This window comes from Notolabrus celidotus, chromosome 14 (genome assembly GCF_009762535.1).
Source record: "Notolabrus celidotus isolate fNotCel1 chromosome 14, fNotCel1.pri, whole genome shotgun sequence".
NCBI lineage: Eukaryota > Metazoa > Chordata > Actinopteri > Labriformes > Labridae > Notolabrus > Notolabrus celidotus.
Genome location: NC_048285.1, coordinates 17,892,960 through 17,911,807, shown reverse-complemented (window position 1 = coordinate 17,911,807; position 18,848 = coordinate 17,892,960). Strand labels below are relative to the sequence as shown.

At 41.0% G+C, this 18,848-nt stretch overlaps 1 protein-coding gene across 1 annotated transcript in view; it reads right to left on the bottom strand.

Annotated features, from left to right (window-relative positions):
- cbl (Cbl proto-oncogene, E3 ubiquitin protein ligase) overlaps positions 1-18,848 on the bottom strand; it is a 46,048-nt gene that overhangs the window by 19,507 nt on the left and 7,693 nt on the right. Inside the window, exon 2 of the mRNA XM_034700666.1 lies at positions 18,136-18,383. Coding sequence (XP_034556557.1) covers positions 18,136-18,383 — 248 coding nt within the window. The remainder of the gene's footprint in view (positions 1-18,135; positions 18,384-18,848) is intronic.

Here is an 18,848-nt window from a genome sequence, read left to right as displayed (position 1 = left end):
ATGCTGCTAATTAATGCACACTGTACTTCTAGGCTTGCAATATAAAAAGGAAGTAACAACATAATTTCTCACATACAGTAATGACCAAAAATAATAGCTGCACATGTGCATCAACTCGCAATTTCCTCCATCAGCTGTTAAAAGTAACCTGTTCAGCATTCTATATTGCAGAGCCATCTGTGGCAATTAAAAAACACCCACAGTGATGTGATGTGGCAGACCGCTGTGCAAAAGAAAAGTCTTACGAAAAATGCTTCCAGGCAAACCAGTGTCACATATTCTAGGTATTGTGTTTTTTTTTTTTACTTTTTAAGTGAAGCAGAGATGCCAGCAAATCCCTTGACGTCCACATCAGATACAGTTTATTTGCCTTAAACCCACCTGTGCGTTCCACCCTTATTCAATGAAAGCTAATTAAAGTAAGGGGATGTGAATGTAGTGCAGGAATCAGACAGTTGAGAGTGAACTACACATTATGATGGACACCTCATGTTTTCTTCTCTCAGCTGTTTGTTTAGTTTATTTCCCTTAGTTTGGAGTTTGCCAAAACACTAGTGCCATCTTACTGTCAAGACTGATGATACTTGTTAGACATAACACTTGACTCTTCACCACCTCAATAAGAAAAGGCCAATTTATGGACAGGCAGGGCATATTGTACCATTGAAAGTTACTAATCGTAGATCATTCTGGAGTCCCTGAGCTCCCTGAGCTAGGTTCCTCTAAGCTGCCGCCTGCCGGACGTGCTGGACTCCAGCGGCAACAGCTACTACTCCTACTACTACTGGTCTCGTCACTATCATTGCTCTCAATCTCCTCTATCCCTCTTTCCAACCCCAACTCAGTCTTAGCAGATGGCTATCTAACATGAGTCTGGTTCTGCTCAAGGTTTCTGCCTGTTAAAAGGACATTTTTCCTTGCCACTGTAACTAGCTAAATACTGCGAGGTGCAATACTCATGGTGGATTAAGATGAGATAAGAGTGAGTCGTATCCTGTCTTGGTGTTGGGTCTTTGTTAATAATTTAACATACAGTATAGTTTTAACCTGCTATGTTTGTAAAAGCGTCTTGAGATAATGTTTGTTGTGATTTGGCACTATACAAATAAAGATTGATTGATTGATATTGCTTTAGGTTTTAAGTGCTGTAGTGTGTGGCATCAGTTTACTTGCCTCAAAAACTCTGAATAAATAAAAGGTTCTAATTTTTTTTAAGTTTGCAGTTGTACTAACAGTAGTTCAAAAACAGGATTAAATTAGACATACCGAAGCAGAAAAAAAATTACCATTTTTCAAGGCCATGTTTCTGCTTTGTGTTTTTCTCCCACTGAGAATTGTCCCTAGCTGCATCTACAATACAGAAATAGCTACAGGTCCAGAGGAGCAACCCAGCAGTGCTCATGCACACACACGAAATAAAGAGTGAGATGTAAGAGAAGAGACATTCTTGTATGAAGGTCTGATGCCAGTTATGAAGGGCTGTTGGTAGCACAGATGAGGCAAAGGACTGAGGACTAGGATAGGAAAAAAGAAGAAGAAAGAAAAAGTGACAGCGGAGCCCAAAAAAAAAAAAAATACAGACTAGGAAATGGAGCCGCTCACTGTCACCATATCCCCTGCACCCCATCACAGCATTTTGTTTGTTATGCTGAGAAAGCCATGATTTATGAGGCGACACAGAGGGAGATTGTACTTAGCTGTTGGGCGGGCTGAATTGACATGCACAAGAGAGACAGCAATGAAAGCATGGCTACACTGCAGCTGCCCCGCACTACACTACGCAGCCTGTGAGTGAGGAGAGGGAGGGGGGGGGCAGGGAAAGAGTGAATGAGGAAGGAGGACAGTCACTGAAGATGGATGAATAAGATTAGTGTACATTGAGAAGCTGCCAAAATAGACCGGCCCTTGTTGGGATGATAGTTTACTTCAGAGGGAGCAGACAAGGATCTGAAAGAGAAAATGCAATGCTCGCAAACTGCCATAAAGCATTTTATTTATACCCTCTCAGCAGTAAATGATCCTCAAACAGTGAACACTCTAGTAGCTGGGTGTCTAATCTTTTGAACTGCTCTGCCCACTTCAAATCTACAGCACAAGACTTGAAGCCAGATGTAGAGACTGTATGCCTTTGAAGTCAGGGCCACCCCTCATCAGTGATGCAATGTGGAAAATGAGACCTTCAAGTACTCCCTGAGGAGCTTGTGCAGTCACAGTCGGGAACGTCTTTTCTTTTTAGTGTCATCTCAGGGAAGGCAGCCGTTTGTGACACTGCATGTCTGTGTCTTTTTACTCAGCAACAAGCATCTCAGCAGGAGGTCCTCCTCTGTTTCTCCTGCCTCATAACCCCACTGGCCTACTGAGCCTTACAGCTGCAGCCTAATCCATTCTGCTGTCAGCCTCTTTTTAACCCATGCTTTCATCAAAGTTACTACAACCTCAGCCAGCTCCTGCTCCACTTTCATCTGCAACGTAATCACAAGAAGACAGTTACGCTCTTCCTCCAGTTTCTGCATGAAATTAATCCCCTCTCACTGAAAGCTTGAAAGCTTTCATTTCCACATCTAGGTTGGTTTACCGTCTTATGAATCCATTTATTCTCTCCCCGAGTCTCTCAACTTGAAACACTCAGTACGGTTACTCCAGACCTCAGAGTTATGAAACCTTCAAATCCACCATTATATTTCATATTCAATTCACCAGCAAATGCTAATGATACGTTTGAAGACTTTAACTAGTGACCAAAATTTCCATGTGCACAATTTGCCCTGAAATGTTGTGATCTAAAGGGAGGATGGATTTGAGACTTTTTGCACAGGGCCAAAGAGCAACTGACAGGGTGAAAAGGTCTGCCAAAAAAAATGTCTTTGGTCAACATTAAAGTGAACCCTTAAAACAGATGGGAATAATTTCCAGGCAGGACACTGTCAGGTGAAGATGAGCCTAAACTCAAGTTTTATGATTGCACTAATGTATAAGTTCAAGGGGAACCAAGTATCAAGGATGGATTTTGCTGATAGAAGGATAAAAAAAGGTGTGGTATAAGTTCCCCTCTTGCCTTTGCCGGGGTATTGGGCTAAAAAAACTACTACTACTACTACTACTACCACTACTACTACTACTACTACTACTACTACTACTACTACTACTACTACTACTACTACTACACTATCCGTCTAAGAACTATCATCTCTTTCTTAATCTCCTCTATCCCTCTTTCCAACCCTAACTTGGTCAAGGCAGATGGCTGTCTAACATGCTTCTGCTCGAGGTTTCTGCCTGTTAAAAGGAAGTTTTTCCTCGCCGCTGTAACTGGCTAAATACTGCAAGGTGCAATTCTCATGGTGGCGCCTTTTCATCAAAATATATTGGTCTAAGAGGTCCCCAAAACATTTCTTTAAAGTTTATTGCTCAAAAAAACACTTTGAAATCAGATTTTGGTTTGCCTGTAAACCCCTCTTTTTCAGCCCTGCTCAGAACAGGCTGTTTTCTGTGTCTGTGCCTTTAAATGAGAATGAGCTCTCTGACCACGCCCCCTCAGGAAGTGGATGTGGCCTTGGCTCTCCAGCACGTTGATCTAATGTTTACATGTTGGATGAATATACACGGCTGCTCACAGACCTGCGTTACTTCAACCCTTTGAATTTGATCCAGAATCTGATCCTGATGGAGAGGCGCCTGCAGCAGGACCTTCCTGAACGATTGGTCACAGATTTAGTGTTTCTTGTTGTTTTATTTGTCAGTATGTCGACGTGTGTCTTGGTACACAGCGACGAACATGTAGCTATGTGGCTATGCTAACAAGCGCTAGTACTTTTCCATGAAAAATAAAAATCATCCTCTAGATCTTCAAATCTGCAGACGTGGGGAGTAAAACCGACATTTGTGTTTATTAAGACAGCCTACAACTAGCATGCCTCCCTCCTAAGCTCCTTGTTAGCACACGTGTGCAGGTAATGGAAAATGGAGGAAGGGGTTGAGTTGTATTTTATACAGTCTATGTGCTGAACAAGCTCCGAGCTCTGACTTCTGTTACACACCGGATGTCGTTATGACGTATGAAAAACAGAAAACTGAAACGGCTCGTTTCAGCACACATTTACAGAAAGGTGGAGAAATCAGAACAGGGGCAGGATGGATCTTTTTCATATTAGGGAGGTTTGTAGACATGCCAGGGAAACATATTTCAGGCAGAGGACCATTAAAAAGTTGATTTTGCATGACATGTCACCTTTAAGATGAGATAAGCTCCAATCCTATCTAAATGAGAGGACCGAATCTTATCCTGTCTTGATGTTGGGCCTTTGTTAATAATTTCATATAGAGCATGTTCTAAACCTGCTATGTAAAAGCATCTTGAGATAACATTTTTGTGATATGGCACTATACATATAAAGATTGATAAAAAAAAAATCTTAGACATATCTGTGAATATGTAGTCATAAAACAAATTGTGAATTCACAAATTGCTGCCAACACTGTTCTATTATTGGACATTTGACAACCTCTTCCCCCCCCCCCCCGTAAAAAAACTTGCTTTTAGCAACATTTGAACCTCAGTGTGTGACCTGTGTAGTGTGACACAGAGGAGTAGGTGTTAAAGCAATAGATGAACAGCTGTCACACCTGCAAAAGCACAGGAAGCTTCTTGTGTAGTGACATGTGTGTATCTCTCTGTCAAAAAACACCCAAAAGTGTTTCCACACACATACTTAATCAGAACAAGCACCTCAGGTCAAGACCGTCAGGAGACACTGCAGTTTTTCTCTCTCACTACACATTACGCACACACAGTGAGTCTGCATAGACATCGGTAGGGTATCAGAAACAGAGAGAAAGATTGAGTGTGAAAGTGAACACTGGTCTGACTGGCATCAAGCTCACAGGGTGGCACAGCTGTCTCTGGCACGAGATCTGCACAATGAAAGACACTTTGTTGTGTCTTTCTGATTGTGTGATAGAGAGAGTGGAAGCTGAAGATTACTCAGAAACTTTGAAAGTAAGACACAGTTTCAAGTCTTATCTCACACAAAGCAGCAAAAGCTGATTTAGTATGTTTGGCATCTTTCTGTCTCTAGCTCTGCGTGTCCCCTTCATCCTACAATGCCAGCTCTGTACTTTGAGTGGAGTGCCTGTGTGTGTGTGTGTCTGTCTGAGTATGTGTGTGTGTGTGTGTGTGTGTGTGTGTGTGTGTGTGTGTGTGTGTGTGTGTGTGTGTGTGTGTGTGTGTGTGTGTGTGTGTGTGTGTGTGTGTGACCTGGGCAGTAGCCAGTGCTCTACAACTGTTGGTGCTATTTAAGCTGCTGTGCCAACCCAGACAATGCCGAGTCAGTGGGCTTCAGACGCTCAGAGAATGGTTTGCTGATCTGCTCAGGATTGACATATATCTGAAGTGTTTTCTTTTCCACTCTCTCACTCCTTCTTAGCAGCAATTACAGAAACAAGCCAAACCTCTTTTCTGAACACTGGGTTTTTTGTCCACCATCCCCCTCATGCTATAGATTGACCTCTGACCTTGCAGCTGGCTGCTCCCTTCCTGTTTCCTGCTGGCTGTGATAAAGTAGCGCAGCTAGCCAGCCAGCACCGCACTGCGCTAATACACCACAGCACAGCCAGCCGGGGTCAAGCTTACAGAATAAGAGCCTGTCTGGATTGGCAAGAGTAACAAGTAGCTGTAATATCATCACGCAGCTGTATTATCTTTTCTGCTCCGGGCTTAAAGGGAAAACCACATCAAACACAAACTGAACCCTGCAACAAAGCTAACAAACGTTATTTTCAACAGTGTGCACGATGAACTAAGGAACACACAAAGATTTCTGAGGACAGCTACACTTGGGGACCATTTAAAAACAACCCATTTGTCACCCTTTGGACCACTTCAATTCAATAGATTCCACCTTTTAATTTGCATATTTTCTCAAAGCTACTGGGTAATAAATTACAAACTATATCTGGACAACTTTGTTTCAGATATCTATGTTAACAATACAGGATCTTTATCTTATTATAATTTAAGAGAACAAACAGTAAATGGTTCACAGAGGAAAATGTGACAGAGCAGTTACTACAGGTTACATGATGACACTTCCACCACGTCCAGTCATATGCAAAGCGCTGACAGTGTTATCTCCATCACAGGCTTTGATCATGTTATTTCTGCAGTCTTATTCGATTCTGATAAAGAGACATAATAGATGCAGAATGTTTGGATGAAGTAAAGTTAGTAGTTTTATCCCAGAGCTAATGAGCTCTGGATCTTGCTCATTTTCAACCATCAAGCTTAATTTATTTTGCACCTTTCATACAAATCACATGTAATTCAAAGTGCTTGACACCGATTGAAAACAAGAAAGGAAATATAATAATGGTGAGATATATTAAAAAACAAAAATGGATTTTTTAAAAGAGACTAAAATAGAGACGAATGCACACCAACAACAATGAAATGTGTAATTAAAATAAGAAGAATATAAATAGTTCATATAAATAAATAAAAAAGGTTAGGGATAAGAGTTGAAGATAAAATAAAGGCTAAAAATATCAATAAAACTGAGTAGATAAATAATAAAAGAAATATAGTTAAAATAAATAAAATAATAAAACATTAAATACAGCATAAAACATTAAATCAATGAGACAATTTGTTTTAATATAACAAATAAACAAACTTAAGTGTCAGTTTAAAAAATAAAATATATTGCTTAATCCCATCCTCAAACCTTCCTAGTATTCCATTTACATGTTTAGTTGCATTATGATATTTAACATAAACATGCAGTAAAGAGTGGTTTTGCATTGGTTTATAATATCTTAAGAAAGTCAAAGTGAAAGGCAGGACTTTCTTAGAGCTGGGGTTAACACTATTTTGGACGGGTGTGGTGAATACCTACACTAAAAGAAATGCACAAAAAAATAAAAAATAAATGTAGTAATTGGACAGAGAAACACAGTGGAGAGTGTGGTTTGTAATTCTGGCTCACAGTTTTCTGTAGTCATCACTTTTTAAATTTAACTCTCCGGAACTGGCCTCAGTCCAGATCTCCGTCAGGAAACAGGCATGACACCACACAATACACACACAAACACACAGCACATTGCTTAACTGCTCCTTTACACAAAATTACAAAAAAAATGGATATGCACCTGTGCAAAATCCAGATGAATTTCCATTTGAATTTAATCTCTCCCCCAAAGCGTTTATCTCTACAGTCAGTTGGCTTGGCAGTTGACAAAAACAACAGCAATCAGTGGAGTTTAAGCCCAATCTACACGGTTGAACAGCCGTGTCTTAGTGCATATCTGAGCTCATCTATCTTTATGTGCATAAACAGCAAGTGCTTGTTGTACCCTGCAGGGCAGACAAGCTAGTGGCTTGCGTCATGCTAATCACCATAATCTAATAGTGTGAGGACTACATGAGTCGGCTGCTCACAGATACCGCAGTGACATAAATAACCATGATGCTCTGCTATTTGTGTGTCTGTGTACGTGAATGTATCTGCTCATGGAGCCCTGAGCTATAAGAGTTGGCAAATGTAATTGAAGCTGAAACACCCGCAGCCTTAAGTGTGAACTGTGTTTTTCATTTCCCGCACTGAGAAACGTTTGGCTGCAAGGCTCACCACTAAAAGCTTTTCTTACTTTACGCCCAACTCCATCACGACTAAAGCCGTGAGGACTCCCTACTGTGTCGGTGCTGAGAGGAGCAGAACTTCCTTTTTTTTTTAAATTCCTCTCTGTTCTATAGAGAGATATGAGGCAAAAATCCAGCAAACTCTGTTGAATCGGAGTGAATACAGCACAGAATAGCAATGAATCACCGTGAGAAATAAACACTGAAGCTAACTTTCAGTTTAGTCACATGGTGAGTATGTAAAAGATCTCACTTCAGTTCAGATAAATATCAGTAAATAAGGCAACAGATTTCTTGTTAATATTTCAATAAGTCCATGTGCTTTCCTTTCAAGTGCATTATCAGACAAATGTAAGACTTACTAAAGAGTAGTTATTCAGCAAAATCAAGTGTATTAGACATAAAATATTTCTCCTTCAACAGTTTCGTTATTGAGATAGAAGTTTAACTAAAGTTGCCTCAGGAGCTACTGCTTAAACTAGAAAGACAGATATTCATGCAAACTTCTGTAATACGTTAGATTTGATACTACATTTCCTCATGGTCTCAGCCAATAACACTTCAACCACAGGCCTTTCCCTACAGTGCTGCAGCTGCAGTGATGAGATGGTTGTTCAGATAGTCAAAGTGCAGCGCTGTGCTATCAGATACAGACCTTTGTTACATGTGGATGTCAAGTACCTTAACAGAAAAAAGGAAGTCATACTTTAGGGACAGGCCTCTCTTGGTGAACCAAAATAGGAATGGGTGCAAATGACATTTGCAAATACCAGAGGTGCTGAACCATACAATGACAAGTTGTTCTCTGTACACAGGCTTGACTACATCAATCATTGATGGTACAGAAGCACTTTGCTGTGGGCGGCTACACAGCGAACACAACAGATTTCATGCTTCACTCTTTTGTTTTGAGACTGAAAGCAAAGATGAAAAACTAAGAGGAACATCTAAAACACAAACTGCCAGGTGCTCTGACAGAAAGAGACAGAAACCAGTAACTGTGTGGATAAAGAGACACGACAGCCCCAAGAACCTGTACCAACCATTGACTGTATAAGGAATGAACACAGTGTCTTCATTTCCGTCCATTGTGAGTTATGAAGTCAAAAGACCTCCTCCCTGGGCGCGAACATATTACACTGGTGCAGTCAAGACATGTCAAGACTCACGTCACATCCTTGATGCTAACCAAGCATGCATTGAACTCAAAGATGAAACATCGAAGACCCCTCAGGTGCATACATTCCTGGCTTTTGAAAGTTCAATGACTCGTGTGTTCATTACGCTTTCTTTCTCACCAACTCTGCTAATTTGGTACATAATGCTGCAGGAGCCTTGATTTGTCAACAGAGCTGTCAACCATGATGTCACATCCCTTCTTTTTAAAACTTAATAGCTAAATAAAACTAAACTTCTTGGAAAAGTGAACACTTAAGCCTCGGGTCCACTGGATGCGTGGCGTTACATTACCGATACGTTCTAGTCAATGCTATAGGGTCCACAGGGCGCGCTGCGGTGCATCTCAGCTCCGTTTCGGGAGCATGCCCCCGTGCCGCTCCGCCAGAGATATGCTTCAAGTCTATTTTCGACGGAGCCCACGCCCAGCAATCAATCTTAACAAAAAAGAACAACCTGGACAGGAAGTGAGGCACGAGGATCGCATGCAACATCCGCCAATCTCAAAATAAAACATCATACCCAGACTCCCGACCGTTTAAAGATCGTATGGATCAGAAATACTCATTGATTACTGATGTAAGCTACAAACAGCCACATATCTGGGATCCATGTTGACTACAACAGGACTTTAAGATGATAACTGTATCAGAAGGTAACAGGACAACAAAATAGAGGCAAATTATTCATATTAAATTCATCTAAACCTACAAAAACAAAACTTAACTGTTATGCAGCATACTCAGTGATGATTAAAGCACAAAAGTAATGGAATACTGTCGAAATGAGCAGAAATTCAACCACAAAAAGGCTCTGTAGTCTGTTGTTTGTATGTGGTTCTCTCTATGCTGGACCCAGCTGATCCTGCCTGTTCTGAGCTGCACTACGCTCCCAACACGCGTCCTGTGGACCAGGGCGTGAGCCCTCGGACAGAGCAAAGCCGTGTCGAAGATGTAACCCGTCCTGTGGACACCCCGGGTTAGAAATAAATCAGCATTATAAGAGCTATCTATAATGACAGAAACCATGTTTACAAACATTTTTATTACAATTTCACAGGAAGTCAGGGGGAGCTTTAAGTCTTTTGGGTTCACAGTCTGTGAACACTGATGATGTCTACTTTTATATACAGTCTATGGACCCAACCCACTAAAAGAAAAGCCCCTTTTAGAGCTCAACCCAATGTTGATTGGCATTCTGTTTTGCACTCAACTCTTTACAACTTCTTAAGTATGTACAGTATACTTACAAAGCAGTAAAACAGGAACCTTTTCAAACATCAGGATATGATGGATGTCACGAGTGGTTAAGAGAAGCAGGCACCTGCCAATAAAGCCTGAGCTGTAGTTCAGCTGTGAAAAGGCTGAATGAGAAAAAGCTACAGGAAGTATTTTCTACCACCTATTGTAAATACATCACTGAAGGATGTCTGGAATGTATTTTTGTATTGAACAAAGGATACGTCACAAAGCTCATAGCGAGGGACGACAGAAATGATGAAGGAAGGAACTCAAGTATGACTGAACAATGTGTGCATTAAAGTGTTGATTCCATGTGTGTACGACTGCAACTAACAATCATTTCAGTTATAAAATAACTAAAGGAGTCTTTAAAATCATGTGACATCTTGAACATCTAAACAGAAAAGCAGCATACAGTGTGTACACAATTGAAGATGTAAACGTGGGCAACAATGGGAAGGGTTAGGCAATATTTCATCAATGACTGCTGCAAAGGCAAACAATACACAGTGCAGATGCATCACCCTGCAGCCCACCACTTCCTGTGACCAGCTGAACCTACGTGTGGTGGTCAGGATATAAAAGGCAGAGCAGCCCAGGAAGACGATCAAACAGAGTCTCACTAAGAGGTCAAAGCAGTATCCAGTCAGTCAGTCACATGTGGGAGGGAGTTAAAAGGTCTCCACTGAGGACACATTGATCAAACACTACTGTATCACTCTATGCAAGGGCTGAAATAAGCGGTTGATAGAAAGTATTTCTTTAATAATAATAATAATAATAATAATAATAATAATTTAGAATTTGGGCACCATTGGCCTAGTGGTTTGAATGGGCATCCCATGTTCAGAGGATATAGTCCTTGTTGCAGCAGTTGCTGGTTTAACTCCTTGGCCATGACTATTTGCTGCATGTCTTCCCCCACTGTCTACTCCTTACGTTTCCTGTCTCTTTAGCTGTCCTATTAATAATGGCAAAATAGCCTATAAAAATAACTTAACAAGAAAGTAGCCACCAAAAAAAATTGCCAGTTTTATTTTGTTGATCAGTGGGAGGTTATGTGAGCAAAAATATCAAGTAGGGGAGAACTGGGTTGGTTGTCACACGGGTTGGTTGTCACACTCGTTATATCTCGTCACCAGGGGGCACTGTCTCTCAAATTGGGGTATGGACATTTCCAGAATTAGGATTAGAGCTCACCTACATACTCTTCTCTGGAGTAAGACAGCTGAACTTGAGGTGAGAGGACTTTTTGTGTTTTTCATGTCAAATTGTAAATATTCAGCTCCTCAGTATTTTTCTTCTAGGCTGTTAAATGATGGCTTTATAACAAAACAAGTGTTACCCTTACAAAGTGTGAGGGGAAAGCTATAGCTTAGATTTTTATTAGCTAGCTAAGTAGTTGTAAAATGGTTGTTAGCCTTGATGCTAGCAAAAAATTCCAGTTGGGGTTGGTCGTCACATTCTCTTTAGGGTTGGTTGTCACATCACCCATTAAAATACCATTGTGACAACCATCCCCGTGATGGGGTTGGTTGTCATATTGTGTCAGAGTGTCTTTGATCAATTATTGCCTCTTTGTTACAATGAGTTGGAAAATGAGAGGGATACACATTTCAAGCCAACACCTTAAGCTTCAATTTAATGTAGGAATGACTATTGGAAGATGTTTTGATGATGAGCAATCATCAAAACAGTAAAAAGTGCAACGACCAACCCTGTTCTCCGCTACTGCTGGTTTCAGCCAATTGTCGGTGGGGGCCATATTGGACATGCTGACTGCAACCTAACTTCTGTCGAGCTAGTGTGAGGTAAAGAGGCGGGCTTTGAGCCTCCTCGCCAACAGTTACAGTGTTCCCGCCTGTCAGCCAAGTCAGTCATATCATTAAATGGGCAAAACTTAAAATCTTAATATCTTCGGAACTGTCGCCTTATAAAAAAAATCACCCCCGTACAGTGTGTGCTGATAGAGAAATTAGCCATTCAGACCGAAGCAATTTTTTTGAATCAGGCTGTAAACATGTTTATTATTGCTGCAAAGATCGTCCTATTTTGAATTGGTGTGTATGTGGTTTCTGCAGCCAGCCTAAAGCGGATACTCTATGAACTGCAGTTTATAACACTTCCACATGGGCTTCAAGCTTTGAGACTGGAGGTTGCCGCTTGGTTTCAGCATGCCAGATATGAAGATGTTAAGTTCTCTAAGTCATACGTACGAGTTAATCAAATTTATTTGGACTTTTAACTGTTGGTTGAACAAAACAAGGAATTTGGAGACATCTCCATTCTTAGAAATGATAAAAGGCAAAAGGCGCTATCTTATGATGTACAGATGGCTCAAGTTATTTTCTAACACACTTTATTTTGTTGCAGTTCTAACAGTTAATCACTTAAATTGAAATACAAATATTTTATAGATTTTCATAAATGTCAGAACATTTTGAAAATGTCCATTACTTCCATGACGAGGTCTTGAATTAATTTACAGTGATATAAAACAGAACAAAGCAGAGAAAGGTAGGTTAAACAAGTAGGCTGGAGCATATGTTTTTTTTATCCAATAATGACTGAATCCATTACTTAAATAGTTTTTCTCTCGATTGATTGTAAGATTAATCAACTAATTGTTTCTGCTCTGACTCTGTGAAATGGCTCACTTTTGTTTGGCCAGAGTAATCTGGTTGGGATTATCGTGCTCTATGCTTCAGTCACTTTTATTCAGAACAGCGAAAAAAAGGAAAAGCTTTTTACACTTGGGCCGACAGCTACATTTTCCACCAAAGCTTGCTCATTTCTGTGCAGGTCTTTGTCAACTCTGAGGTCAGAAAATATCTCGGCTGTGCTGTGAAAAGCCAGAAGAGGAAGTGAGTGAGGCAAACAAGGAGGAAGTGCTGACAGTGTTCTGTTGATTCTGACTGAATATGGGCTGTCAGTGTTAATAATTAAGTCTTACTCTCAGACACACACACTCACTTTCCAACTCTGTCTTTTCTACCAGGACCAAATATGATCCCCCTACTCCTTCTCTTCACTACAGTTACATAAAAACTCTAGATACACAGCACTGTGACTCTTCAAGTTAAGACCACACTTCACAGACTGTTGCTCAACAGAATAACAAACACTACTTCATCTCTACAGCTGAACAGACAGCTTTGGATGTATGGGATAGGAGGCCAGATGACTAGCGTGTCTACATCTCAGGGGAAGACATTTCAGAGAAGTCTGCACGTCATCACAACATGGCATGTCCACCCACGCTGAGTTCAGAGTACTCATAACACACTTGGATCCTTCACTTCGATTTATCAAAAAAGCTAAAAATCAACGATGAAGCTTTTTTTTAAATGTTGATTTAAGTCAATAACTGATACTGACTGAAGCTACAGTAGTGGAAACAAGAAGTCAACATTGTCATATTCAAATTCAGGCTGGATTAGGGAACACAGTGGAGCTGTGTATTATCAAACTTTCTGCATTCAGCCGGTGAGATGATCTTTTATCCTCACAGTTCAACTTCTCACTCCGAGCCATGTGCTGAGCTCAGCTGCAGCCTAACCACATACTAGTCTCTATAGCGGCTCAACGTCATTGGTTGATTCTATAGCATTCTCAAGTGGGTTGATACCCATTGGTTAGTGTCACTGCCACTGCCTTCTGCAAACAAACAATAGCAGTCTTTGTGTGTAATGCCTGGCTTCTGTGTGTGTGTGTGTGTGTGTGTGTGTGTGTGTGTGTGTGTGTGTGTGTGTGTGTGTGTGTGTGTGTGTGTGTGTGTGTGTGTGTGTGTGTGTGTGTGTGTGTGTGTGTGTGTTTCCTCTGCATGAACTAAGAGTTTCTTTCTGTGTAGCCTCTCGGTGAAGTAAAGCAATGATGTGATTTCACAGAGAAATGGTTAAAACAGCTTACAACAACTTTGTCTGCTCGTGTTAAATACAGCTGCGGATGGAATGAAATGCTTTCTCTTCTCTCTGGTTGATTCAGGGGCTTTTTTTTCTGTCCGCTACGTCAACGCCATGGTAGGAGGAGGAACACACTAACTGAGGAACTGAGTAGCAAGAAAAAGGATGTATCACTTAGGACTGATGAGATTAAACTATTATCGAATATTCTCAAAACAAGACACAGTTAAACAAAGAGACTGAAGAACTGTCTATGAAACAGAAATTAGTTTTCTGAAAACAAATTCTGAAAAGAAAATAAGTTTTAAGCAGGTCAAATGTAATGACGTAAGATAGTGGTCACAGTTATGGCTGTAAGTAAATGCCATAATACAATCTATGAAGGGAAAGGTACACAAATATTCACCTGTCTCTGCCTTCACTTGTTCTTCAGATAAAACTAGAAAACTCACTAAAAGGTTGTGCGGGTAATCCATCAATTACTCCCAATTTCATTAGATTTAGATTCTTGTAGTCATGTCTTCATCCAAAATTGATTATGGATAGGGATTGAAGATATTATCGGCATGATATCAGTATCTGCATATAATGACAACTTACGCGTGCCAACAACAAGCTTCAACACGCCGGCTGTATGGAAGTATTTTGAGTGTCGGGACCAGACAGCGAAACAGCTTTCTGCAATGTCTGTGATGCACAGGTGATGTGAGGAGGGGCAAAAAAACATTCCTTGAACACCGCCAATTTCACGGTGCTTCTCAAGAACCATCATTCTGAACAGCACCTAAAGCACACAAAAAAAGCGCCACTGAAAACCTAACAGCAACCTTAAGTCATTCAACAAAGCTAAGAAATGTAGTGTGGCACTGGCCACCCAAAGGTGGAGGAGCTTACCAAAATATTATTGACTTCATTGCTCTCATTAACCAGCCCTTCAGCCTAGTGGAAGATGTGCGCTTCTGGAGGCTACTGATGTACTTGGTGTCTCACTACGCTAGGCTTAGCACAACTTAACTCCTCACATGAAGCCATTCCTGAACTGCATGGCTTCGTCTTCAGTCGCTAAGAAAAAACCCTCGTTAATGCGACACACATTTGTCTCATTAGCAACAAACTTCACCACAAACTTCTGAACATCTAGTGTAAGTCCTGTCAGCATGTTGAGGCCAGGTGGCAATCTCTGGTCTTAAAATATGAAGCCCATGTGGAAGTGTTATAAACTGCAGTTCATTGAGCGTCTGCTTGAGGCTGGCTGCAGAAACACCAGAAACCACATACACACCAATTCAAAAAGACAATCTATACAGCAGTAATAAACATGTTTACAGCCTTGCAACAGTGTGGGTCTCAGTAGCTAATTTCTCTATCAGCACCATAGACTGTATAAATAATGGATGTAGTATCCGTGACGTCACCAATCTGTTTCTGAGCGCTGTTTTGAAGCCAATCGACAGCAGCAGCCATATTGGAAATGTGGAACTCAACCAGGCATAGTGTGATGTAAAGAGGCGGAGTTTTAGCCTCCTAGCCAACAGCTGTGCTCCCGTCCGGGAGTCAAGTCAGTCATGTCCTTATTTGGGCAAAAACTCATAATCTTAATATCTTCTGAACCGTTGCGTTAGAAAAAAATTCAACCCCTGTACAGTGTGTGCCGATAGAGAAGTTAGCTACGTAGAGCCAAGTCGTTTAACATGCTGTAAACATGTTTATTAATGCTGCAAAGATCGACGTTTTTTTAAAATTCTTGTCTATGTGGTTTCCAGTGTTTCTGCAGCCAGCCTCAAGCGGATTCTCAATGAATTGCTGTTTATAACACTTCCCAATAGGGCTTCATAGTTTGAGACCGGAGGTTGCCGCGTGACTCACCCCACACTGTAGGGGGGTGAATTATTATTTTTTTAAAACTCTGTATTTTTCAAGATATTGAACTTACGGTCCAAATAAGGACATAGCTGACGTGATTGACACGTGGGCACCCTGTGGCTGTTAGTGAAAAGGTTAAAGGCCTGCCTCTTTACCTCACACTAGCTTGAATATAAATAATAATATGAAAAAGAATATGTTCATCATTAATGGAAAAATCAAATGTCTTGTTTTATGTCTGTTTCTAAAACAAATAGACAGTCACAGGAAGAGAAATGGCTAATTGTTGTTAAGAATGACAAGAAAGATGTGAACATATGGGTATCAGTGCAGGTATTGGCCATAATGAGTTTGAAAATATCAGCAAAAACCTAATACTGTGCATCCCCAATTAATCACCTTGGATTTGTTACAAAGGAGTGTTTTTTCAGGGCTTACTTCAATGTGCTGTGAACTCAAAAAGGCGCAGTGTCAAAATTATTACATGGTGGTTTCATTAGCAGATTTGCAGAGGCAAACGTACCATAACAGAGGGGATAAAGGGTCCATGGCAGACAATGCAAGCGGAAGATCTATCGTTTCCTGGTAAGAATTTACTCAGGACCACAAAAGGGTTTTTAAGAACAAAATTTCTTGAAAAACTTAAGAATAGCTTAAATCATGAGTTGTGATTCTTGCGTGAAACAAGTTTTTCTCCATCCCTACTTAAAAGTGTAACACATCTGAATATCCCAGGCTATGCATTGTAATCTTGAGGCATTAAGACCCACAATACATCCCCTCAGAGATCCGGTCAGGATTATTTTGCAGGCCAATCTGCCGCACCCTCACCCCACTCAAGTTTTTTTCCCACAACTTTAAAGCCTTAGAGAAAGCCTTATTCGCTCATTTTTCATACATTTTCACATGTACTATGGGGACTTGGACTTCCCTTCCAAGCCCATGTGGTAGCTAAATCAGAAAAGAAGTAGTAACAATTGAATGCATAGATCTTGTTGGGGGTTTTTTGTTGTTTTTTTGAGAGAGAGAAAACAGCTTTCTTGACATTCAGGGCTACATTGATGCAGCATGCTCTAAATTCTGCACTAGTGATCTGACTGTCAACACAGGAAATATGTATAGCAAGGAGAGGTCACACACAGAGCTGTGTAAGGATGGCAATCTGGTTTGTTTTGGATGTTGTTATAAACTCTATATGGAGTGTTTTTTTTACCACACTTCTCACAGGGCTGTATTAGCAGTCATCTATTTAGCTCAGACATGGGTTACTGTCCATCCATCCACTCCCTATTGAGTCTTTGCATGAGAGGCCTCCAAAGACAGCAGCTACAGCAGACATACATCTAATGTCGTCAAGCAAAAAAAAGCAAGAAGTAACAGAGGCGTTAACAGGGATGTTTGATAATAGCTTGCAGCATGTTGAATAGAAGACTCTATAGATGAAACCCAATGAATGTATATCTTACTATTCAGTTACAAGCTATACATGACATCTGTTGTGATTGTGTTTCAAGGATCTTTCCGTAGCTTGCTGTGAAACAAAAAGTACTTGATATGAAAGCAAAGCAGTTCCATTGAGCAGCTAGTCTGCACTTCAGAGCGATTTCTCATTAACACAACAATGACTATGTGCAAAGAAGAAGCTCTGATCTGTCTTCAGGTCGTTTGCAGTGTATTTTTCTTCAAAAAGGGATGTCCGCTCTCATATGGTAGTTCTAGAGAAACAGAAACAAGACAAACATCTTCCCCTTACATGAAAAACAGGCTCTCTGATATGAACTGTGTTCATGTGGGTCTGTTTTCTTCAGGCACAGAGAAAGATAACTGAATATAAGAGGAAGGGAAGACATGGAGATTGAGGCCTGTGTGATCTCAAAAATGAAAGCCTTACAATACAACAGCCATGTGTGCCATATGGAGAGAGAGACAATGTTTAAGTAGATGGTAGTGATAAGGCGACACAAAAACAGAGTGACAGGCAGGCAGGCAGGCAGGCAGGCAGCTGTAGATTAAGCACCATCCTGACCACAGAGGAGCTCACATGCTCAAACCACAACACCTCTCTATTCTTGTTTTGATGTATCTCAAGCTACAACCGCCTGAGGGGCTGGAGAAGGGTGCTGTTGTTCACGCTGTGTCTGCTCAGACGAAATAACTCAGAATGAATGAAAGAATTTCAGGTTGTCTGTGATGCAGCAGCTATGGGGTCTCTTTCACAGATGGGTCTAATAATGGAAATCAAGAATGACTCAGAAGAGAGCAGATAAAGCTACTCACAGCTAAACTATGTCCAGCTTAGGTACAATAATCCTTCACTCACCTGGGTTGGGAGTTCTCCTCGTACATGCGCTCTTTTCCCTCCTTAAACAAGCTGATGGTCTGCTTGGTCTTCTTGGTGAGGTTCTCCATGAAGACTCGGAAGTACTCGTTGTCTCCCAGAGTCTCCATTTTGCCCTCGTAGCGAGACAAGATGGTGCGCAGGTGCTGGTAGGTGTCTGGCAGCAGGTCCAGGATGTAAGGGGGGCTGTTCTTCAGGGCCAATTTGGGGTTTTGGCACAGGCGCACCACCTGCAGAAAGGATGCGGATGGGGGGCATGACAAGATACAGTTAGAGACAAGAGGTGGGTGCAAAAGCAGAGCAGATAAGAGAAAAGATGTGTTACAAAGAAGGTGGCGAGGGGGCGGTTGAAGAGCAGTGACAGAGACAGAAAATCTGAGTTTTTCTATAAATTCAAAAATGCACTTTCATTCTGCATCACTTAGACTTTATTAATACCTTATAGACAGAGTCTTGCATAATACAGCTCTTTCTGTATTAGACCACTTATCTGTAGTGCAGGGTATTGTCAGAGAGCCCAGAGAGGAGACATGTAGAATGGAAAGTGCCATCAAAGGTGAAGACTGAGAGAAAGGGTCTTAAAAGCCCTGTCAGAGGCAGGGTTAGAGCTTTCAGAGTGTAGCAAGTCTGCACATTACATAATGGAATACACAGTTTCATTGATTTATTCCCTTATTGCTCTAGGAGTTATTTCC